Source organism: Ictalurus furcatus, chromosome 6 (assembly GCF_023375685.1).
Source record: "Ictalurus furcatus strain D&B chromosome 6, Billie_1.0, whole genome shotgun sequence".
Classification (NCBI taxonomy): Eukaryota; Metazoa; Chordata; class Actinopteri; order Siluriformes; family Ictaluridae; genus Ictalurus; species Ictalurus furcatus.
Genome location: NC_071260.1, coordinates 23,008,579 through 23,033,728, shown reverse-complemented (window position 1 = coordinate 23,033,728; position 25,150 = coordinate 23,008,579). Strand labels below are relative to the sequence as shown.

At 39.3% G+C, this 25,150-nt stretch overlaps 1 protein-coding gene across 7 annotated transcripts in view; it reads left to right on the top strand.

The window, feature by feature from the left end:
* grb14 (growth factor receptor-bound protein 14) overlaps positions 1 to 10,995 on the top strand; it is a 66,594-nt gene extending 55,599 nt beyond the window's left edge. For all 7 annotated transcript variants that reach the window (XM_053627177.1, XM_053627180.1, XM_053627178.1 and 4 more), the window contains 5 exons: positions 4,982 to 5,098; positions 5,806 to 5,872; positions 5,947 to 6,034; positions 6,182 to 6,275; positions 8,328 to 10,995. In XM_053627177.1, the coding sequence (XP_053483152.1) occupies positions 4,982 to 5,098; positions 5,806 to 5,872; positions 5,947 to 6,034; positions 6,182 to 6,275; positions 8,328 to 8,474 (513 nt within the window). In that variant the 3' untranslated portion in view covers positions 8,475 to 10,995. The remainder of the gene's footprint in view (positions 1 to 4,981; positions 5,099 to 5,805; positions 5,873 to 5,946; positions 6,035 to 6,181; positions 6,276 to 8,327) is intronic.
* Positions 10,996 to 25,150: the final 14,155 nt, after the last annotated feature.

Here is a 25,150-nt window from a genome sequence, read left to right as displayed (position 1 = left end):
CTGCTGGCCTCACTAATACCACTTCCAGCAGCAACCTTAGTTTTCCCCAGGAGGTCTCCCATCCAGGTACTGGCCAGGCTCAACCCTGCTTAGCTTCAGTGGGTTGCTCTAACTCAACAACTAGAGATGCACCCATACTAAGTTTCTCAGCAGATACCGATAACCGATTATTCAGAGTGATATCGGCCGATACCAATAGTTCTGCCTTTTATGCCTTCTTTTAATTTAATAATAATTAATTCCACAATTCTGATGGAAATGCAAATAAAAGCTTTATTCTCTCCATTTCAACAAGTTGTTTCACAGTAACTGGTCTCATAAACAGAAAACACATTACTCAAATTATCATTAACACATGAACTAAATTCTGAAGATTAAAGTAAGATTTCTTAACTTATTGAATGTTATTAATTCATATTAACAGAATTAATTGACTGAATTCTAAAAAAAACCTCCTGTTAGACTCACATTCACTCACCACAAACAAAAGTATTTCTACTTTACCACTGAACATCAAACTGGTAATATATATTATATGGTTTATATATATAATATATAAACTGGATATGAAATATACTACTCTACAAATATATTTTTCTGTGCAATATATACTTTTTGTCAACTCATCTTCATTTAAATCTTTCAACGGTGTACTGGTGCTTTAATACAGCGCAAGCAACTCGGGCAGCGCAGCAAAAAAAAAATTTGACTCGACACCAAAACTCCCTCTTCATTGCTGCAGCGTCCGGTGTAAAATTTTAGCAGTGCAGAGCTTACAAACTGCAGTTTTGTTATCATTCCACATAAGAGACATCATCTTTACACACAGCACGAAATCAGTGAGTTTTCCCGTCCTCTTTTGATTACCTGGATATAATCAGCCCTGATCATCGGATTTTTTAAAACTATTGGCCGATGGCCGATACATCGGTGCATCTCTATCAATAACTGTATGGGAGTAAGTTACTTGTCATTACATGACATTAGTAGACAAATGTCAATTAGCAGAAAATTAAAGCTGATACCGTATTGGTTAGCTGATCTTGTTAGTGGTTTGACAGGTCAGTGCCCTTGGTTAAAAAGAAATATGTGAGAGAGAGAAAGAGAGACTTATTTGGAATTGCGACCCCTGTTTCAGTCTGAGAGCCATGATTTATATGGATTCCTGACTGTACGAGGAACACACTATGCATATTTGGATGATCAGTATTGTTTATTGTTGACATTATTGACTGGATCATGCATTTCGAAATGACATATTTTAATCATCCTAATACAGTCAGTTTGGTTAATCAGGTCATGCCCAGAACTAGTTGCTCAAGGGTCCAAAAGTGGAAGCTTGGCAATGCTGGTATTTGAACTTACGACCTTCTGATCCATAGTCTTACCATATTAATATTGTTAATAGACATAGGACATAAAATAACTTTATGACAGCTAGTAATAGGGAGAAACATTATAAAACCAGATCTGCCTTTTTTTCCTCCTCTTGCTGGAAACCTCCAGTACTTCATTAGCCATCACATCAATTTCCCTGTGCTCAGACTGTATTGTATTGTGTTGTATTGTAATGTATATTGTATTGTATTTTTTTTTAGGTGTATTCTCTAAAATCTACCAGAATCACATGAGCGTCAGTTTACATAATTTCATCATTCAAAGTATTTTCTGCTTTTGAAAAATGCAAAATTACAGAAGACAAAATTATAGAAATCATTTAGATACAAATTATGTACCAATTCTTTTCTACAACCATTAAATTAAACAATAGATTTTATTTTATGTATTAATAGTAGTGTATTTTAAATATATGCATCAGTATTATGGTGTTTCGACAGTTATTTGTAAGGAATAAAACGTCAAGTTATAATGAAGCAGATAGCCATTATAATAATGAAGTTGATTATTTTCCAAAAACAGCGTGTTCTGATGTGTATTTTTCCTCTTATACCCAGTCCCTCCAGGATTTTGTGATCGCAGAAATGAACACAAAATCAAGCAAACACTGTAATATTCAGAGGCGCTTGCAATTTTTAAAAATTACTACAGATTTTCCTCAGATATGGGCCCAGATGCATATGTGAAATCAGTTACATTCAGCCAAAGCCATCTTCAATTCATGTGTTAAACATGAGTAAAGCTAAAAGGTCTCATTTACCAACAAACATCACTGCGAAAGACCACGCAAAACAATTTAGTGTAATTGCAATTTTGCCGATTCAAGTAGTTTTCAACAACAAAAAAACATTAAAACTCTACCGCAGCAAAATCAAGCATTTTTGGCTGAAACAATCACAGCAAACCTCATGTACGAACTTTATACCACAGTAATTTACCATCCCTAGCATTTTTTATTTAATAAATAACAGTAGATTGTACATTTTATCTGTTTATAGTCACATTTAATGTTGTGTAACATCATGTTGTGGAAGTTAGTTCCTGTTATCACTTATTTTATAGATGCCATAAACAGTCATTCCGTCACAAGTTTCTCTTTTTTTCTCCCCCTTAAAGTTACTAAGACAAGGAAGTTGCTTGCCATGTTACTGAGCACAAAGAGTTTTGTTCTGTAGACTTTCCTATGGTAGATACTGTAACTTAAAGGAACAGCTTTACAAAGCACTGATAAAATGCGTAATAAACATATAGAAAACTTTAACATATCAACAATTACACACTTTCGGAATTCATTTATGTGGAGTCCTGCATAATAGTCCATGTGAATTAGCCGGTACTATAGTAAGCATCATATTAGAATGAATGCAATATCATAAAACTGTGATTTGTCAGTGCTGCTGTTATAGAAAATTAATCAACACCTTCTGAACAATCAAGAATTCAGTGGTGCAGAATACTTTTCAGAATACAGAAATAAAATAAATAGTCTCTCTCAGTGGTCAGAATATTCCCTTTAAAGTCAGCATGATTCAGCTCTGTAGAGCTCCAGCTGGGCTGTTTTATAGAGCTTCAGGCCACTAGAGTTCCCTACTGATGCCATAAATAGGGGGCTACAATTTCATGCTCATTTCTGAGAGCAATTTACTAATGTTGCCTCTAAATAAGAGTATTGTGTGTGACTTAAGCTCCCTGAGTTATTTTTAGTGTGTTGGACATGATAGAGGAGCCAGACTGACTCTAAATTTATCTCAGCATCAGCTGCTGACTGACTTTACAACTCATCGCCTCTGCCTTGTTGAACACAAAAAGTGAGTCCTAACCTGGACAGACACGGAGTGTGAAAGCATTTGCGGCCACAAGTCTAGAGTCTGACATTGGAGTAAAGTCTGAAGCCACAGTATTGTGAAAAATGAGGAGCAACCCATCAGTATTTAATGTGGGGGTGAGGTGCATCGTCATATGAGAGTCATAAGGCTTCTCGATACCCCCTGTTCATAGAAGTGTTCTCTGAAACATTAGGATCCTGTTACTTTTAAATGTGAGGCCCGTGGCTCATAGTGATTATAGTAATTCTAGACAGGACTGAATGGAGTTCAACACTAGAATTCTCCGAGCTGTTCGGAAAACAGACTCACACCTTCTTCATTCACCATCTCCAGCTGGGCAACAGGGTCTTACCCAGGAAGCGATGTATATAAACCTAGAAATTAGGCCTGTGGCGAGAATAATTTTATTTGGTTAACCATGTGCAAATTAACTGCAGTAAATGGTTAAACTGAATATAGATTTCAATTGAGGTGATTTATTTATTTATTTTACTTTTCTATAACTTTCTTTTTTTTTTATTTCCAGAAAGTTTTTACACACATACAGTTCAAAATAATGGCAATAACAGTAATAATAATAATAACACCTTTGCTATCAAACCCTCACAAATTTAACTTGTTCTATTAATTCATTTTCTGTAACCACTTTAACCTGGTCAGGGTCATGGTAGAATCCACAGCTAATCCTGGTAACATGGGAGAATTCCTCTCTGATGGGACACCAGTCCATTGCTGGACACATATTCACACACATTCACACACTTATTCACACCTAGGGGCATAGCCCATATTAGTGTAAACAAGCCACCAGCCTGCAAGTTTTGGAACAATGGGAGGAAACCAGAGAACCAGGAGGAAACTAACATGAAGACAGGGAGAACATGCAAAACTCACAGATAGTAACCCGAGCTCAGGATTAATTCAGGGACCCTCGAACTGTGAGATCACTGCTACCCACTGTGCCGCCCGAACTTGTTTTACTTATAATCCATCCATTCATCCATCCATTTTCTATACCGTTTATCCTACATTGGATTGCGGGGGAGCCTGGAACCTATACTAGGAGACTCAGGGACCAGAGCGAGGGACACACTGGATGGGTTGCCAACCCATCGCATTGCGCAATCGGATACAAACTCACACACCAATTAATACACTACAGACAATTTAATGATGCCAGTCAGCCTACAACGAATGTCTTTGGATGGGCCGGAGCAAACCGGAGTACCCGGAGGAAACTCCCAAAGCACGGGGAAAACATACATGTTTTTCATAACCTACTCATTACGACTTGACAAAAAGTCTGCTATCCCATTTCTTAGTGCTTATAGGGGGATTGTGAGCTAACGAGGGTGACAGCTTAAATGTGGCTGTTAAGAGTTATGTGCCCAAGCATCAAACTATATAAACCAACTAATCCACACAAATCACCCAGTCTTAAATTGGGATAAATTCGCACCTTTAATATCTGTATACCATGTTGATATTTCTGTAAAGCTGCTTTGATACAATGTCTATTGTAAAAAGCGCTATACAAATAAAATTGAATTGAATTGAATTGAATTAAAGCCTAATACTGGTGGTCTGAACAAGAATTGCATTGTTAGAACACTGGATGGCAGCATGACTCCACAAAGACAAAAGACTGTCTAAGACTGTGTGTGTGTGTGTGTGCAATGAACTGAGAGAATAGAAATTCTGAGTTCTTCATGTGTGTGTGTGTGTGTGTGTGTTTTGTTTTTTGTTTTGTTTTTCAGAGAAGCATTTCAGAGAACTCTCTCGTAGCCATGGATTTCTCAGGGCAGAGGAGCCGTGTGATTGATAACCCATCAGAGGCTCTGTCAGTGGCTGTGGAGGAAGGTCTATCATGGAGGGTGAGGCACAGATCTGCCTCTTAACATAGCAGCATTGCATTAGGTGATCTACAGCTAGTCATCCGTTTCAACTGAACCCTTTCCACTCCAAATCATGCTTTTTTGTGAACTTGATTCAAGCTTAACCTGTATTCCCCAGCTACCCTGCTAGCAGAATGAAAGCTCCAGTGTCCTTAGTAGTCCTGCGTCTCAGTTATTTTGCGTGAGAGATGCTGTTTGTTTCCCTGTGAAACTGGAGATGTCATGTCCTCGAACTACTATGTAAATTTTTTGTCATACATAGTGCTGATTGAGCTTGGATATTGATCAGTTTTCATTCACCCTTTCTGTTGTAGATGTCTAAATATATTATTTATCTGGCTCTGACAGGTTGTGCCACAGCCAATCAGAGTGTTTTATTTAGAAGTGTGAACATGCAGGCATATTTTATCAGGTCTGGCACTGTGAACCAAAGTGTCTGCTGACTGACATGAGGAGCTCAGGCTGGCAGGTTCTGTGATGATATAGTCTGCCTGCAACTCCCATACTTAATATAGGAATCAAAGGGTTAATAAGAAACTTTATAGTATTGACTATAAAGTCAATTGGGTCATCGAGACTCACAGCAGGATCCATGTACATAAAGGACTGTAAGTAATGATAGTTGCCTTGACGGTAGTAATAGGAGTTGTTTGGATGTTTGGATGAAAAATAACTTTCTCTTTCAGAGGAAGAGCTGCCATCGACTCAGCCATGGAAGCTGCTCCCCTTCCCAAAGCTCCCTGTCCAACATAGGTCAGTCTCCCATTCTCACTCCTTTTTTTTTTACCTTTTATGGTTTTCACTTAACATGCTCTTCTGCTCTCTAGCAATCCACATGGCTCAGCCGTGGTTCCACAGCAAACTGTCTAGAGATGAGGCTCACAAACTGATCACCCAGCATGGCCTCATCGATGGGTACTTCTTGTTCCACGTGCTTTTTTACAACACTAATGTATCATTTATATTCATCTTTTATCCATATCTGTATATTCTCTATACCTTCTATATTCTCCTCCATAATTTGAATACAGTGGTATAATTTTCTATTTTGTTTGTATTCAGAGTGTTCCTCTTAAGGGACAGCCAAAGCAACCCCAAGACCTTCGTCCTGTCCCTGTGTCATGCACAGAGAATCAGACACTTTCAGATAGTCCCTGTAAGTTCTGACCCTAACCCTAAACCTAACTTTGGATATGTTCAGACAAGCAGCTCAAATCAGATTTATTCTTGGCAAAAAAAATAGCAAAATTGAGAGGACATCCAACATTAAGGCAGGCCACATAATGCAGTCCTCTGGAAGAATCTCATCTTAGGTTAACAGTATAAACAAACATTGCATACAGTACCCTCTTCAATGCTTATTACTGTTGTCACTACTGAATACATTCAGAACTATGACTGAACGCTGTCCTTCTGTAAAACATAATCCATAGCAAAACCTAACAAACTAATTGTAGCATGCCACACGCCACTTAACATTTACACAATATAACAATTAATGTACGTACAATGCTGTGAAAAATTATTTGCTGATTTTCTTCTGTTTTTGTGTATCTCATACTAAATAGTTCTAGATTTTTAAACAAAATACAACATCTGAGTAAACACACAATACTTAACATAAAAACCTTTTAATTAAATTCAATTTTTTATTGAATCAAAAAAAAGTTATCCAACACATATCACCCATGTGAAAAATTAATTGCCCCCTTAGACTTAAAATCTGATTACTCCACCTTTAGCAGCAATAACTGCAACAAAACACTTCTGATAACTGGAGATCAGTTTTTCACAGCGCTGGGGTGGAATTTTGGCCCAGCTTTAGTTCAGCCACACTGGAGGGTTTTTGAGTATGGACTGCCCATTTATGGTCCTGCCAAAGCATGGACTTTGACTAGGCCACTCCACAACCTTAATTTTGCTTTTTTTGTGTCATTCAGAGGTGGACTTACTTCTATGCTTTGCATCAAATGTCTTGCTGCATAATCTAGTTGCGCTTGAGTTTCAACTTACAGACTGAAGACCAGATATTCTGCTTGAGGATTTTCTGGTAGAGAGCAAAATTCATGTTTCCCTCAATTATTGCAAGTTGCCCAGGCCCAGAAACAGCAAAGCATCCACACACTATCACACTTCCACTACCATGTTTGACCGTAGGTCTGATGTTCTTTTTGTGGAACTCTGTGTTTGGTTTACACCAGATGTAACAGGACCCCTGTCTTCTAAACAGTTCCACTTTCGAATCAGTCCACAGAATATTCTCCCAAAAGATTTGAGGATCATCATGGTGTGTTTTGGCAAAATTCATACAAGTATTAATGTTCTTCTGGGTTAGCAGTGGTTTTCACCTCGCCACTCTTCCATGGATGTCATTTTTGCCCAGTGTCTTTCTGATAGTGGAGTCATGAACAATGACCTTTATTGATGCCTGTAGTTCCTTTGATGTTGTCCTTGGCTCTTTTTGTGACTTCCTGGATGAGTCATTGCTGTACTTTTGGAGGAATTTTGGAAGCTCGGCCACTTCTGTGAAGGTTCAGTTCTGTGCTGAGTTTTTTTCATTTGGAGATAATGGTTGTCACTGTGGTTCTTTGTCCCAGACTCACTGAGTCCCAGAGCCTTTGAAATAGCTTTATAACCCTTCCCAGACTGATGTATTTCAATCACCTTCTTCCTCATTATTTTTGAAATTTCTTTCAACTTTGGCATAGTGTGTTACTGGGTAAGACCTTTTAACATTCTCCATGCTTAAAAGTTTTGATTGAACAGGGTTTGCAATAATCAGGCCTTGTTGCGTCTTGTCCAGCTGAACCCCATTATGAATGCAGTTTCATAGATTTGGGGAATTATTAACTACAGGGGCAAATACATTTTCACACAGGCCCAGTTGGTATTGGATAATTTTTTGCTTCAATAAATAACATTATCATTTAAAAACTGTATTTTGTGCTTACTCGGGTTGCCTTTGTTTTATCTTAGATTTTGTTTTAATTTCTCAAACAATGTAGTATGAGATATACACAAAAACAGAAGGGATCAGGATCAGACTTTTTCACAGCACTGTATATAAGCAATCAGAAATCAGATTTAGGTCATTTGTAATGTAGACACTAGAAATAAATCTAATATGTACTTCAACTTACTTATTACTGTCCATTATTTTATACTATCAGATCAATGAAATGTGTGCATTTATGGATATGTGTGTAAGGTTGAGGATGATGGGGAGCTCTTCTACAGCCTGGATGACGGAAACACACGCTTCAGTGATCTGCTTCAGCTGGTGGAGTTTTACCAGCTAAACCGTGGAGTGTTGCCCTGCAAGCTCAAACACCACTGTGCCCGAACCACCCTGTGAACTCACCCCAAAACCCCTGTCCAATCACCCTTTGACCTGTCAATTTGTTTTATGGATTTCCTCAAAACCTTCTACTCCAAACCTAAAATCACCCTGCTCCAAACCCAGACTCGTAAAACCTGTCCCCTGTCCCTCTACCAACCCTGATGTTCACCTCTGACCTCTTTGCGCTCCATCACACGACCACACACATTCACAGGGTGACTTTGGACAAATCGCCAGCGCAGCTCGTGCCTTGGACGGGAAACTCAAATGGACTCTTCCTGTCTAGTTTCAATGTTCACTCCTATGTGAAATTATGATCATAAGCTGTGGGGTGATGCAGGATCAAACAGACTTTAGTAGAGTTGAGAAAGGACTTGTTAAGTGCTGATGAGTGTATGAGAGTCCACTCTGAGACTGTGTTTTATAATAAGGCAGGATTGATAGCTCTTTATTATGAAGGTTTTGGTTGATGTTCTGTACAAAAGTGTAGACATTGCAGCTTGAATGATTTGTATTTGAAGCTTTCGAATTCTGAGGTGATGGGAGAAGCTAAAGTAGCAAACTGTCAGTCAGAGCTCTGCTCTGAGGGCTGACAACCTGTGTGTCCATATCATGTGAACAGAATAGACAGACATGGTACAGCCATAATCACATGTGCACAATAAGCTGAAACTGTTGGTTTTGCCAGCAGGAAGAGGGCCTTTGGGGGATCTGGACACCCTCCTTTGAGCTTTTGGGTAAAATGTTAAAATGACTCCTTCTTTAACTCATGTGACAAAATAATTCAGGTATTTTATAAAAAATGTGATATGTGTAGTTTGTTTGAAAGGTGAGACTTTGTGCATGCTGTAGGCTACATTCTGTCCAAATGCATTGGGTTGTGTTAGCATGATGAGGCAGCTATTGATGCTGCTTCACACACTCCAAGCAAACATACACACTTCCTTTTGGTCTTTGTTCTACCAAAACATGGAATGTACATACACAGACACATACACTACACATTGACCATAAAAACATACATATGAACATATACACACACGGCACCATAGAGTGATGCTGGATCACACTATAAGTGGCTTACATGCTTAACATTTAAACTAGGACAGAATGTGTGAAGTTGCTTGTTATTAATAATTGAACAAATCAAATTTTATATTGAAATGCATATTTTACAGATACTTGTTAAGATTCAGGTTCACATGTGTTTACCACCTGAAGTGGTAAGTTTCTGTTTTACAGAACAGTGAAGATGACCACTACAATCATTGTCTGGCGATGTGCTGTTTCTTCAGGTTGTGAGATTTCACCCTCAAACCTTCCCTTAAGAAAACAAAAGCTATTAGTGATTGCAAATCACACATGACTAACATGTTGTACTGTAAAAACAAAACAAAAAACAAACAAAAAAAAAATCTAAATAAAGAACACTTGATAAAAAGTTTTAATACTGTAAAGAAATTAATGCATTTCAGTTAAAAGCCAGGAAAATCTTTCTTGTTAGGTCTTGATTTCTTTCTTATGAATGAAAACCATGCATATATCTTAGGTTGCAATTCTTTTTTCTTTCTTTTTTTAAAAAAAAGAAAAGCAAACAACTTTTCTGTCTGTGTGTACTACTTGAGTCACGTTTTGTAAACTTTAGTATGCAAAATGAACCGACCCCGAATGATAAATTGTTTTATATTCATGGATAAAAGAAAATGCATTTACAAAGGTCACCACGGTATTTGCACTGAAGTTGAAACACTGGTAACGTTTCATTTTCAATACTGAGAGATAACTGTGACTTTTAAATCCTTTTGGCAAGGAGCAGATTTATTTCCATGATACTGCTGAGAAATGCTCTGCTCTTTTGATACAGGCCCTGACAGTGTAGTGTATAAATGTTTATATATGTCTAATGTAAAACTAGCTTTGTTCACGTGCCTCTACACTGTCATTATTAACACTTCAACTCATCAACTATTCATGCTCCTGATTTGTAACACAGTGTGGTGTAAAGTTTTACAGTACACCCACTTTGTTAATGTATTTTTATAGACTTTATAACGACATCTGCTCAGCTTCATCATCCTCATCTATTTGATCTATATAATGGCTAATCCTTTATCCTTTCATTTGTTTGTTGGCCAGTTTGCTAAATTAAAGATGTAAGCAATAACACTGAATGGGTCTATGGAGAGAAATCAAGCAGTATGTAATATGTACATATAATGATATAATGATGGTTTTATGTAGTTATGAATTTCTTCTGATGTTGATGAGCACCAGTACATTCAATATGTTAGTTGTTAGATGATGAGGAACCAAGATTGTTTTAGCAGACATCATTTATGCTATGCAGTCAGGCACTAATTGGGTGATCTACATTAAATTTAAATTAGCCAGAGCCATAATCCGCTTGTTAAGTCATGACATAATGAGCTACCGATAATACTGTTTCCGGGTCCCAGCTTCTATTGCATTGACTGACGCTCTCGTATTTTCACCAGGCCGCAGTGCTGTGTTCCTTGTGCTCTGAATAAATGTGAGATGAAAAAAAAATCATGGGATTATGATTAGGATCATGGTTTTTTTTTGGTAGTAGCCTACTACAGCACACTGTGAGTGAGTGTTTGATAAAAACAGTTCATCTTCACACAATACAATGCCTTTAAACCACATAATGTTTAGCAAATAATTAAAACCAAACAACATTAGTATCAAGTGAAAATGTGTCATCTAAGACACCCTTTAGCTCTTCCACACGTATTCTACATCGGTGTGGGACAAACAAATCAATAAAGTCGACGCGTGATGTCAGACTTAATAAACGGATTAAAATCTACGTGATTCTTGATTATCTCTATATTATCAAATCTAGCATCCAGCCAGTAAACTTGTCATAACCTGTTTTCAATTAATGGATAATAACTGGGCATTGGAATATTTAATATTAATCATTTAAGCTTTTTTCTCTTATTTTTATTTATTTTAACTTTTACTTTTGAGGCTTTGGGGTCTTCAGCGTGGTTTTAGCCATTGCTCATTCAAGGCACTTAAAACTACATGCTCACTAAGTGAACCATCAATGAATGCATACATACAAAAGTGAACTTAATTACGACAGAACAAACAGCCACACACACATATATACATCATACATACATATACACATATATACACACACACACATATATATATATATATATATATATATATATATATATATATATATATATATATACACACACACACACACACACACACACACACACACATCAATTCACAAAAATACTCTGCTTTCATGGATATCAAACAACTGCAAACACAACACAGGTTTATCTAAAAAAATATTTCTTTCATATGTGTGCCACAATTCTTGGCACCTCTATGAATTCATATGCAAAAATATATATTTGAAGTATATTCCCATTGATATTTAACATTTTTTCAGTACATCTGTGTCATGAAGTGAGTCCATGGAGGCAGATGCAAATGCAGAACTTCTTGATTTATTGACTCGGGCTCAGGAAAACAAACAAAGGAAGGCACACTAGGAACCGACATTATCAGAAACATAGGAAGTAAAAAATAAACCCTGATAAAAGTGCTAAATAATCAAAATACAGTGCATAAAAACAATAACAACCACGAAAGGACCAAACACAAACATGACCTGACTAGAATTAATGCTCCAGCAACTGAGGAGGAAAAGCAGGCAACTTAATTAGAGCACCAATCAATCAGGAAAATGAAAACACATGAGAAGAGTAAAGACATGAAATGGAAGGAGACAATGAAGAAGTTCAGCAAAGGCAATCATGGTGCCCTTTTTATCACGGACATAATGGGACCATGGAGCAGAGCGATGTCCTAAGCGGAACACAGAGGCAGAGGTACACCCTCAACAAGACAGGGAAACAGGGTGATGACCTCAGCAAGACACAGAGGCAGAGCAACGTCCTCAACGGAACCCTGAAGCCGAGTGATGTCCTCAGTGGAACCCGGAAGCCGAACAATATCCTCAATAGAACCCGGAAGCCGAGCGGCATCCTCAATGGAACCAGGATGCCGAACGGCATCCTCAGCTGGAAGAAGAAGTTCTGCAAACACACACACATGTTCATAGTCAAAAAACCTTCTGTCTCTTTTAATTTTTAAAATTAAGGTTATACATTTTTCTATGAGTGAGTGAGAGAGAGAGGGAGAGACGGGAGAGAGAGTTAGAGAGAGAGAATATGCTCATAACACAACACATTACTGGTGTTATTGATGAAACCAAATCATTTCCAGTCCTGTACACTTTTTTCTTACAATTAATTTTTGGCATGTAACTGAATATCAATAACAGGTCCAATCTTTTTTTTTATTTGAAAACCTGCCATAATTGTGGTTGAGACTAGAGTTCACTTTCAAAGGGACCGTCGATGTTGCGTTTAGCATAACGCTATGGGAGCGCCCTTGCGCGCGTGACCAGTATCTGAAGCTTGTGTAAAATCATGCCTCTATTTGTAGGCCTGCCATGATCAGTTGACGTGGCAATTAAGCGCGTCGCGTGATATAAATATGGCACCTGTGAACCACGCCGTCAGCCTTATTATCTTCAGTGAAAGACTGCATGTCGGTTGTTTGTGTAAAGAAACAAAAAGACGCTTTATTTTCTCTCTGTCTTTTCTCAAAATCTCAGAACTTTTCTATTCCTATAAAAAAAAAAGAGAAGGGAAAAAAAAAAAGGAATGAGCGAGAGAGAAAAATATGAGTGAGAGAATTCAGGAAGTGTGTTACGGCTTGCTCCCGTTTCTTCACGGGGAACAGTGCACATTTTCTGGGTGAAGTGTCTAGGGGGTGTGGCAGCCTCGAGAGGCTGCGCATGGAATGCCTACATTAGGACGCGACTCGTGCTCTTCTCGGAAGCCGAAGCGAGGTGGGTTTCAGAGCCTCGCGGGTCTGGGCCGGCCGCTGCCAAGGCAGCTAACCGTCTCAGGTCCGGGGGATCTCTTATGGATCCGGAAGAGGAGCCAGAGAGGAGCGCTGCTCTATCTCTTGCTCTGTCTTCTCTCCGCTGGATTTTGGAGCTCACTTCGCGACTCCTGCTTCTTCTATGGAAAGCCAAAAGGGAAAAAATGAGAGAAAAAAGCACAAGAATGATGATAATGATTCCTCTCTGACTCTGAGGAGCCAGAAGGATGTGCTAAAAACTGAGAGCAGCATATAAAGAGCCGCTTGAAGTGATTACTAAGGCTGGATGAGCCTTTTTCTCCCTAGTGAAAGTAAATCCCTCACACTGCAGAAAACTCCCCTTTCTTTCAGAAGTGCATGACAAAATATCAGGCTTTTGGGGGGGGGAACCATGCATAAGCCGTATTTATAACCCCATGATGTTGGATTATTCGGCCATTGAGGGGAATGAATGGCATGGCTATTTAACTATGCTGAAGGTGGAGGAGGTGCTTGCGAGCTACCTCTCTCCATAGACGGCAGATAATTAGAGGGGCTGACTTTGCCATCCAAGCCACCATGTAAGGCCACCGTGGCATTGGTGAGCAAGGCCTATGCAGTAGTAGTCTTGCTTGTGTATCACTGCAGACAGTGACAGTGTTGCAGGCCTACCAAGCAGACCTGCTGAGTGAGCTAGACATATGGCGGCATTCAGCCAGTTCCTTCGCTGTTGTGTCGAGTTCACCTGGGCATCCACGAGTGGAGCCCGGGCCAGTACTAGTCCGAGGGAGACACAGAAGGTGAGTATGGCAGCCTGCCAACCCCCGCAGACAGCCGGGGAACCGGGCGGCCACAGTCGTGGCCTGCTACTAGGCCTGATCTGAGAATGGTCATAAAGGCCAAGTAGACAAAGAAGAGCGTTCCGGAGGGGCCGTGGAGGGACGTATCAGGGGACATGAGGTTGTTAGGCCTAGCCAGGGCTGTCCCAAGTTTTCAGTGTTCTCTGGTCAGCGAGCAGCGAGCGATACTTTCCAATAGAATGTGGAATACTTAACATCACTAAAAGACCATCTGGCAGCATGGAAACTTCTGCCAAATGTGTCTCCATGGGTTCTATCTACTGTAGAAAAGGGTTACTGGTCCAGTTTAGAGCTCGACCCACCCGGTTCAGAGGTGTGCTCACCACAGTAGTCAGCACAGACCAGAGCCCGATGTTAGCGCAGGAAGTAAGATCCCTCTTGGACAAAGGGGCCATAGAACATGTACCCCGTTCCCTGAGGGAGGGAGGTTTTTTACAGCCGTTATTTCCCGGTCCGCAAAAAATAGAGGAGTATGCGGCCAATTTTAGATCTGCGTCATCTGAACTGTACTCTTCGGATATACAGGTTCAAGATGCCGACGTCCAAACTTATCATTCCACAGATTCAGTTTGAGGACTGGTTTGTGACGATAGATCTAAAAGGTGCATATTCCATCCATCCATCTTCTATTCTGCTTATCCTTCTTCAGGGTCACGGGGAAACCTGGAGCCTATCCCAGGAAGCATCGGGCACAAGGAGGGGTACACCCTGGACAGGGTGCCAATCCATCGCAGGGTACAATCACATACACATTCACACACCCATTCATACACTACGGACACTTTCGACATGCCAATCAGTCTACTATGTCTTTGGACTGGGGGAGGAAACCGGAGTACCCGGAGGAAACCCCCGCAGCACGGGGAGAACATGCAAACTCCGCACACACAGGGCCACGGTGGGAGTCGAACCCCCGACACTGGAGGTGTGAGGCAAACGTGCTAACCACTAAGCCAAGGTGCATATTTCCACATAGAAATATCACTAGCTTTATTCCCTCGCACCTTCACAAAGTGCATAGATGTCACTCTGGCTCCACTGTGACTCCAGGGCATCCGTGTACTAAACTACCTGGATGACTGGTTAATTCTAGCACGATCCAGGGAACTGGCGGTTCAACATCAAGATGTTGTTCTCGCCTACATGAAGAGCTTGGGGCTCAGGTTGGACCTCAGAAAATTTTGCTTTCCCTAATGCAGTGGACAACTTTTCTAAGGGTTATAAGGATTCTACTACGATGAGGGCGTTTCTATCCCCAACATGTGTAGGGTCAATCCTATCAACACTGAGCAAGATAAAGCTTGATCTTGGGAGACTTTTGGAGCTTATGGGCCTATTGCACAGGAGACTGTTCAGTGGTGCCTGAGAAGTCACCTCTTACCTCTGAGAGTAATCAGTGTCATGCGGCGATGCCTACGTGCTCTGAGAATTTGAGTGTCCCCAGTTTCTAGCCTTGGGTCACACTCTAGGGGTGTCTCCTTAGCACAAGACAGTAATGACAGACACCTCCCTCATGGGCTGGAGCACAGTCTTAGACAGCTGTCCAGCTCACGGTGTCTGGAGTGGCCCTCATCTGGACCAGCATATAAATTGCCTAGGAATGTGGGCCATATTTCTAGCACTGAAATTCCTTCTTCCTCAATTGAGCGGTTACCATGTGTTTACAGACAACAAAGCGGTGGTCTCATGTATTGACCACCAGGGAGGATTATGTCCGCGTCCCCTGTTCAGGCAGGCACAACTAATTCTTCTCTGGGCAGGAGGAAAGTTTGTCAGTGAATGCAATGTACATTCTGGGAATATGGGGGCATACATCCCGTTGAGGCAGGGGCTGAGGCCCAGGAATTGGTGGCTCCATCCACAAGTGGTGGAGTCCATATGGCGAGGTTTGGCCAGGCAGGACTGCATTTGTTCGCCTCCGAGGAGACAACACACGCCCCGCTGTGGTTCACCCTCACTCCTCCCGCACAATTAGGGCTGGACGCCATGGTGCACATGTGGCCAAGGTCACATCTGTACGCTTTTCCCCTGATCACTCTGCTCCCACAAGTTCTAGCGAGAGTTCGCAAAGACAGTCTATGTCTGCTGCTAGTAGCACCTTATTGGCCAGCTCGAATATTATCTCAGAGATAATATCCCTGCTAGATGGCACTCCTTGTGAGATTCCCATCTGCAGGGGTCCTCTGTAGGCCCAGTGAACTGCGCAATAGCTACAGTCCTGGAATTCTTACAAGAACGTTTCTCAGCAGGGTGGTCTCCTTCTACAATCAGGGTTTATGTGGCCGCCATTTTGGCCAGCCACGCCCCTGTTGATGGAGCCTCTGTGGGGCAACATCCTCTAACTTTGAGGTTTATGCATGGTGTCAGGTGGCTGAGGCCCATCTGCAGTCTGCGCATACCTTCCTGGGACCTTTCTGTGGTCCTGGAAGGTCTGTCAGGGACCCATTTGAGCCCTTAGAGTCAGCCTCTGAGAAGCTTCTGACTCTAAAGGTAGCTCTTCTGCTGGCCCTGACATCTCTCAAGTGAGTAGGAGATCTACAAGCTCTCTCTGTTGCCCCTTCCTGCCTTGACTTTGTCCCTGGATTAGCCAAGGCCTTCCTGTATCCTATGCCGGATTATATTCCTAAGGTGCCTACATCAGCTGCCCACCCTGTGGTGTTGCAGGCTTTCTGCCCTCCTCCATTCCCCACACCGGAGCAAGAGAGAATGCACCTGCTGTGTCCAGTAAGGGCTCACTGTACTTACGTCCACCAATCCGGCCAGTGGCGTAAGTCGGAGCAGCTGCTGGTCTGCTTTGGCGGCGACAGTAGAGGTGATGCTGTGGCAAAGCAGCGCATCTCTAATTGGATAGTGGAAGCAATCTCTATTGCTTACGAGGCGCGTGGTCTCGCTATGCCTCTGGACATAAGGGCTCATTCCACTAGGGCGGTTGCCTCCGCAAAGGCTTTGTCCAAAGGGGTATCCTTACAGATTGTGTGTGCTGCTCCAGGGTGGTCTACGCCACACACATTCATTCGTTATTACAGCCTGGATATTCATTCCACCCCAGGCTCGTGTGTCTTGCAGTGACCCTCGGGCTTGGGTCTTTTTGAACAGGCCGTACCCTTGGTATGACGGAGTGGGTATTCTCGTTCCCATAGTGTTATGCTAAACGCAACATCGAAGTTCCCTTTGAAAGGGAACGTCTGGGTTACGCATGTAACCCTGTTCCCTGAGAAGGGAACGAGACGTTGCGTAGCTTTGTCATACCAGGGCAGGCCTGTGAATTGCGTCTTCGCTTCAGATAATAGAGGCTGCCGGCGTGGTTCACAGGTGCCATATTTATATCATGCAACGCGCTTAATTGCCACGTCACCTGATCATGGCAGGCCTACAAATAGAGGCATGATTTTACACAAGCTTCAGATACTGGTCACGCGTGCAAGGGTGCTCCCATTGTGCTATGCTAAACGCAACGTCTCGTTCCCTTCTCAGGGAACAGGGTTACATGCCTAACCCAGACGTTTCTGTGGGATTTTACTTTCATGCAAGACAGACAAAGAACAAAAGAACACATTCATTAACATGAACTAGAGTTGAATTTATCCTTAGTAACTTCCTGGTAAGGGTCACAGTGGTTATAATTAGGCTACTAGTGTGTTTAATAATAATAATCATAATCATAATCATAATAATCATAATAACTATGCATACAGGATTAAAAAATAGAGACCAGTTGTGAAGTCAAGTGATTTAGCTGAAGTTGAGGAAGTGTCAGAGTCATTCACAGACCATGCTAACACTGCTGTCGTTTTTACCTCTGGGTTTTTCCCCCCATTCTTTCAGTGTGTGTCTTTGCATATATTGTCAATTTTACCCAAGACCAGTAAAGCTATTCAATGGATAAAAAGTTGCCATATCATTCAAAAGGAGAACGTTTTTGTCATCTTTCTATGAGTTTCAGACATGTCCTGGGGCTTTATGTAATTTTAAAAGCATTCTGTTGAACTTAAGCAACCTATTCGCTGGACAAAATGCAGTCTTTGTACAATCACCTTCAGCCATTCTCTTGGTTGTAATCACTTTCTAAGTCAAGGCTCAAAAAGCATTTATCACCACCAGACTCATCTTTTAGGTGAAGAATGAATGTATTTCACTTAGTGCTACAGTTCCATTTACATCAAAAGGCTACTTTATTCAGTTTAAGAATATATTTCTAGACTCTGGTACAGAAAGAAAATGTGGCATTTCCTGACCTTATACCACGGATCAGCATCCTAAATTGATCTTGCTTCAGAATGATGTTTTGATGCTCTGTTTTACTACAGAAATATCATTAAAAGTATCATTAAATGCACATGTCTCTCACAGTTTATCAGCTGCACAATTCCCTGTTCAGTTTGAGGCCAGCAGTCTCTACAAAATTAGCAATAGGCTTAGCATACATGTATATCTTTATGTTAAGCCACTGTAATTAATGATGTAAACCATTTCGTATCATGCATACTTTTATGTATTCATTCGTTTGTTTGTTGAGTTAGATGTTTGAAATTTCCACCAGATGGCAGTAGATGACTTGCTGAGTCTGCAGTTTCAGTTTAATCTATTCAGAGTGCCAGCACAATATTGATTGCAGACAGCTTTTGGTTTGAAGGAGGCATGAGCATTAAAATGAATCATTTGAGATATAATTATCTTAAATAGCTTTTTATATAATTATCTGTAAGACTTGATTTGGATGATTTGCTTTAGACACTCTATGAACAGTCAACAGACCATCTACAGAGTTGCATCAAGCAATTTAACAGCTGATTCAACGATATCCTTTAACATAGCATATAATTAATTACGAATGATATATAAACATATGTATATTATGTTTCTATTTCTATATAATGAAATAATATAATGATTAATATATATTTGAAGTTATGTTTAATTATATGAGTACACATTTCCTATTAAAAGTCTATAAATTCTTTATTATGAAAATCAACCATAAATGCTTGATATGTTGGGAATCAGGCCATAGACTGATCTATAGACATTGCTAATGATCTATGGACATTGTTAATTGTTAAAGTAGACTATCCAAAAACAGAGTAACCTAATTATCTATACTGCTTAGAAAATATTTATCTTCATAAATGTGTGGCAATCTGCAAAAAACCCACTGGATGTCACTCTCGTTGAATTATGGAAAACAACCAAAAACTATAAAGGTGTTTTGTCAAGACTAAATGTTTCTGCTAGTAATATACTTTGACTTCTTTGAGAATATTTTATTATATTTTACCAAAATATATAATTTAGGCTATTTTCTAACTTTGCCTTGGCTGTCTGCCTGCAAAGATCATTTCAGGTAAAGAGCCAGGTTAACAAACAATAATTAAAGAAATCATTAACAGCAAGAAATTTAGTCAACAGCACAGAATGATTAACCTATTCAGTGGTTATTAAGGAGACGAGTAAAGAGATGACTATCTATCTGTTTATATTCTGTGAGTGATTTTTACCTCAGGTGATGAGACAGAGACTGATGTAGATGATGCTGATAATCAAAGTGATAGCTCATTTCTCATTGCAATCTTGTAATTCTTAATAATTTGGCAATAATGTTTTTTCTCCAGTACATTAGGTTTTAAATGTAGAGGTAGGCAGAGTGTCTTTCAGTGGAATTGTAATGGAATTTTTAAAAACGTGATTTCCTCCATTTTCACTTTTGGGGTTAACCAGAATATACAGGAAAGAGAAACATAAAGTACTTCAGAACAGGAAAACCTGCAGATTTCAGAACTCTATAATAGAAATGTCAAAATGTGTACAACTATAAAATACCCTATATCTATATACAAAATCATAATAGCAATCAGCTGTTTTATCATTTCACCAAAAACTAGCGTACATTTTTTTAATGATTTCATTTCTTTGTCAGTGTAATTTATTTATTTATTTATTTATTATTTTTTTTTGGAGGTATGCGGTAGAACTCGAATACTATCAATACTAAGAGATATGCACTCAGACATGGGGAAGTTCACACCAAGTTCAAATGACATATTGTGTTTCGTCCACATGCTCCTACACCTGTACCTATTACCTACTGAGAATATGAATATATCACCTCTCCTCTTCCCTCTCTCTCTCTCTCTCTCTCTCACTCACACACACACACACACACACACACACACACACACACACACACACACACACACACACACACACTCACATTTCTCACATTTATAGACTGATATCTTAAACACACCCCCTTCTTTCTTACATGGTTTGCTGCTGTTAAACGCTCTCTTGGATATGTTTCTTCTCCCATTGATCCATGTCTAGCTCGAGGGCCTTCCACAGACAGCAGCTGTCAGAAAGAGAAAAAGCTGAAGCTCTGGAATAGATGCTCCTTAATGAATTCACCACGTTAGTTACAGCCCAAAGTGAGCTATGCCATTCTGAGGCCTTTCTGGCTGCAGTACTCTCAAGTCAGAAGCTCTGTAGATCTTGGCCAAAGGGAGGCCAGGAACAGCTTGAGGAATCAAATTCACTCTTGCTCTTAACTGTTACATGTTGCACATGTTGCACTTTAAAAAAAAAAAAAAAAAAAGTTATTTATGCCAGTGTATATCATGTTGTGCCATAATGCTGGGGTATGATGCTTTTGTCCCTCTGTATATGTACATAAGGATGGGATGACAATAAATCTTGACTTAGGCTGTTAAATGACCCCTCGACTGGACAAGCCTTGAACCTGAACACAGGCTTATATGACTTTCCTTCCTACTGTTAATGCCACAGATAATGTCATCTAAGCCCCCAAGGTAGAGGATGAACTACCATCAGTTTAGGTAAGAATCATAATAAATACACACACACACACACACACACACACACACACACACAGAGAGAGAGAGGGAGAGAGAGAGAGAGAGAGAGAGAGAGAGAGAATGCATAGGATAATCAGAAATAAAGATAGAAAGATATGCAGGATATTAATGACAGTATTGATATACACAGACAAGCCCAGATAGTGTTTGTAACTGAAAAACAGCTGTCAGTTGTAAACACTTTAAGTCAAATCAACAAAGTCAGCTCAATCCTCAAGACATGATATGTCATATTTATACAGATGTCTAATATACAGCAAGTCTAATATTCATGTATAAGTAAGGTATACTGTCTTTATGTTATGTTATATTATATTTGTCTAGGGCACTGGCATGCACATAAATGATGCAACAATAGAAACAACAAAGATGTCCTAACAATATAATAAATAATTCATAAATGACATCAGAATTCCTTGGAGCCATGTAAAACAGAACAGCAGAGTTCTAATCATTAATTAATGTATGAAACTGAAAATGCTTAAATGACATATAACATGCTTCAAAGAACAACAGATGTGTGTCATGCAGAGGCAGCAGCTTGGCCATATGACTCGGATAATAAGTTATTGTTTCTTCCAGTTAACGTGAATACATCACTTATGCTGAATATTCATAATTAAGATCATTTTATCCTCCTGGAAATGAATTGAAATTGGACAAACATTACAATACCTAAGCAAATATGCTATAATAGACTGTTTAAATAGGCTGCTATGTAAATAAGATACCACCATTGAATTAAATCATCTGCTATCTGGAGCAGTCTTTCAATACATTTTGTATCAGCAACTTGAACTGTACACTTGAATATTTACACAATTTTACCACAATTTCTCTCCCTTTGAACTGTCTTTTTGTTTTAATGCTGTATTCTTCATGGAGTCACAAGAGAGTCATTAAGTCTCAAAAGGCAATGAAAAAAAAAAACAATGTATGGTATTCTTTCCAAAGCTCTATTTTTAAATAGAACAGACTCAGTCTTATTCACTTGGTCATGTTATTTTAACTGAAAACTGCCCAATTACAACTGGACATAGAAATGGCAACAACTTTATGTATCAGTATGCTAGAATAAAAGTGACAAGTGTCTTGTGAAGGTGTTGAATGAATATTGATATTATCCTAGATGCACAAGTGGAAGGTTTATTTTTTATTTTTCCAGAAATGTATGCGATACATTTCTATTCTTCCTAAATCAGTGGGGTTAAAATTCATTTAAAACAGAAAATAAACAATGCTTTAGAACTTGAAAAATTAACAACAAAGAAAGTAAATATTCAATACCTTGAATATTCAATATTTATGATTCTGCATTTTTAGTAAGACGCTATTTAAATGTAAGCAAATTTGTGATACTGACCATGTTTACTCCTTTGTACAAAAGGTCAGATTGTCCTGGAGTCTTATCCCTTCCAGTTAAGTACATATTCAGATGACATTCCAGTGGATTTGATCTAACATTGATAATTTACACAAATGTGTGGAGTCCATGTCAGCTCAAGTGTGTGCTGTCCTGAAAGAAAATGAAGGACATACCAAAAACTAAGAAATTCATGTAATATTTCTAAAGATTCTACTTTTCATTCGTGTTTCCTGATAATATAATTTGTAATAAAAAATTCTGCAAAGAATGCAAAATTTGTTTTTGCAACTTCACAACACAAACACTGAATTATATGAAACATATGTATACAGTACAATAAAAAATTTGCAGCCCCTGATTACACATTTTTTGCTCTCTTGTAGTGCATGGAATTCAAACTATATGAGTATGTATTAATTCTAATAATCATTACAGATGTTATCATAATGATAATAATTCTAGTCATCATCAGTATTATCATCACTGGTATTATCAACATATTCTCATAAAATACAGACATATTGATATCTGATATAAAATACTTCAATATAATTAAGATCAGGAAATTTATTTGGAAACAGATACACATACATGCTGCTAAAGGGATTTCCAATCTTTTGTTATTCCTGTCTTTTGTATCCATTTTCAAAACACATGATTGTGATGACATTTAGGTTATCATCCATCTGCTTTTATCACAATATGAGGACAATGAGAATTTTTGACCTTGAAATTATGAGGCCAAATATAAGAAGGGGGAAAATAACACTTAAGAGACAGACGCAATCATAGTGAAACAAAAAACAAACAAACAACATAAAAAAAAAGAATGGACAGATATAAAGGGGAAATGTACATTTTTGCACATATTCCCAAAACATGTTTAGCAGTATTAGGAATCGCATGTACAATTGGATGCAACACTTACAATTACATTGGTATACATTAGTTAAGAGAGGACAACCGTAAAGGAAAGCAGATCATCAATTCTTTCATTTCCCAAAAGCATTTAGTATTCATTGCCATCTTCTACTGAAAACCTCCAATCTATCAGCATGTACCTTAATTGCTTCAGTGTATGCCATACACTGGCAAAATCTCTAATCCTAAAATGTCTCAAATGATTTGGTGTCCTGTTTCTGCCATTTAAATCCAGAAACACCAGGAAAGTTTCCACACAGAAAGTGTAATCTGATGTTCCAAATATCAGGGAATCTAGTGTGCAGTCTCAAAAGAAAATCAAAATCCTGTTCTCCATTTCGACTTTACACTTAGTACACAAAAGAGAGAGAGAGAGAGAGAGTGTGTGTGTGTGTGTGTGTGTGTGTGTGTGTGTGTGTGTGTGCGTGTGTGTGTGAGAGAGAGAGCTTTATTGTAATGTGAGATTTATAGTATAGCTTTAGCACAAATAGTCCCTGTAAAGTAAACTATAAACTAACGTGTAATTCTTTATGAAATTTAACAAATTGTGTTTTGTTTTAACCCTGAATGATCCCATGTTCACACAGAGAGACTATCAATTTGATATAGATGTCAATGGACAGATTTTTTATTTTTATTTTTGCTTGGCTATATGATGCTGTTTATTCTGTATTCGTTTTCTGTTACAGCTTTATCTGTACTCTATATGGGACACCAGTCCCTTGCAGGGCATCACTCTCTCGCTCTCTCTCTCTCGCTCTCTCTCTCTCTCTCTCTCTCTCTCTCTCTCTCACACACACACACACACACACACACACACACCTAGGGCCAATATAGAGTAGCCAGTCCATATTTATTGACATAGGGGAAACTGAAGCACCCAGAGAAAACCCAAGTAGACATGGGGAGAACTCTGCACAGATCCAAATTTAGACTCAAACCCCAGGCCCTGGAGATGTGAGGCAGCTCAGCAAATAAAAAGGAGGAACATTATTTTATTTATTTATTTTTTAAATTGCTACAGTGCAGTTCACATCACTGTAGCCATCACAACTCACCTATGGTGAAAGGACTGTCTTACTGATACCCCACTTTTATAGCATGCATGAGTGGAAGTAACTTAGGACATCTGTAGGTGGTAGCATACACCTAAACTGTAGATCAGTATCAATAAACTGAGAAAAGAGACTTTAGTCTCTCACAAATAATCGGTTAATTGGAGTGAAAATCTCTCAGTTCCCTTTCAAAGGGAATGCAACATTGCATGAGCTTCACGCTGTGGGAAGTGCCCTTGCACATGACCGGTATCTGAAATCTGTGTCAAATCACACCTATTTATAGGCCTGCTGTGGTCAGGTGACATGGCATTTCGCTCATTGTGTGATTATAAAATGACACTGTAAACCACGTCATCAATCTTATTATATTCAACAAAAGACCGCATGTTGGCTGGTTGTGTGAATGCTCCTAAAAAACTATTCACTTCCGCTCTATTTTTCAGAAAAGAATATATATATCTTACTTTTCTATCCCTCACCTCTTTGCGAGTATGTGTCAGAGAGAATTCAGGAAGTGTGTTACTCCATGCTCCCGTTTTATTTTAGGGACAGATGGACACACTTTCTGCGTGAAGTATTTGGGGCTGACTGCACGCATTGTGAACTCTTCAAAACAAAAAAAAGAAGAAGCAATTAGACAGCTCTGTTCTTCTCATCTGAAGGGAGTTGGGTTTCAGAACCTCAAGATTCTGGG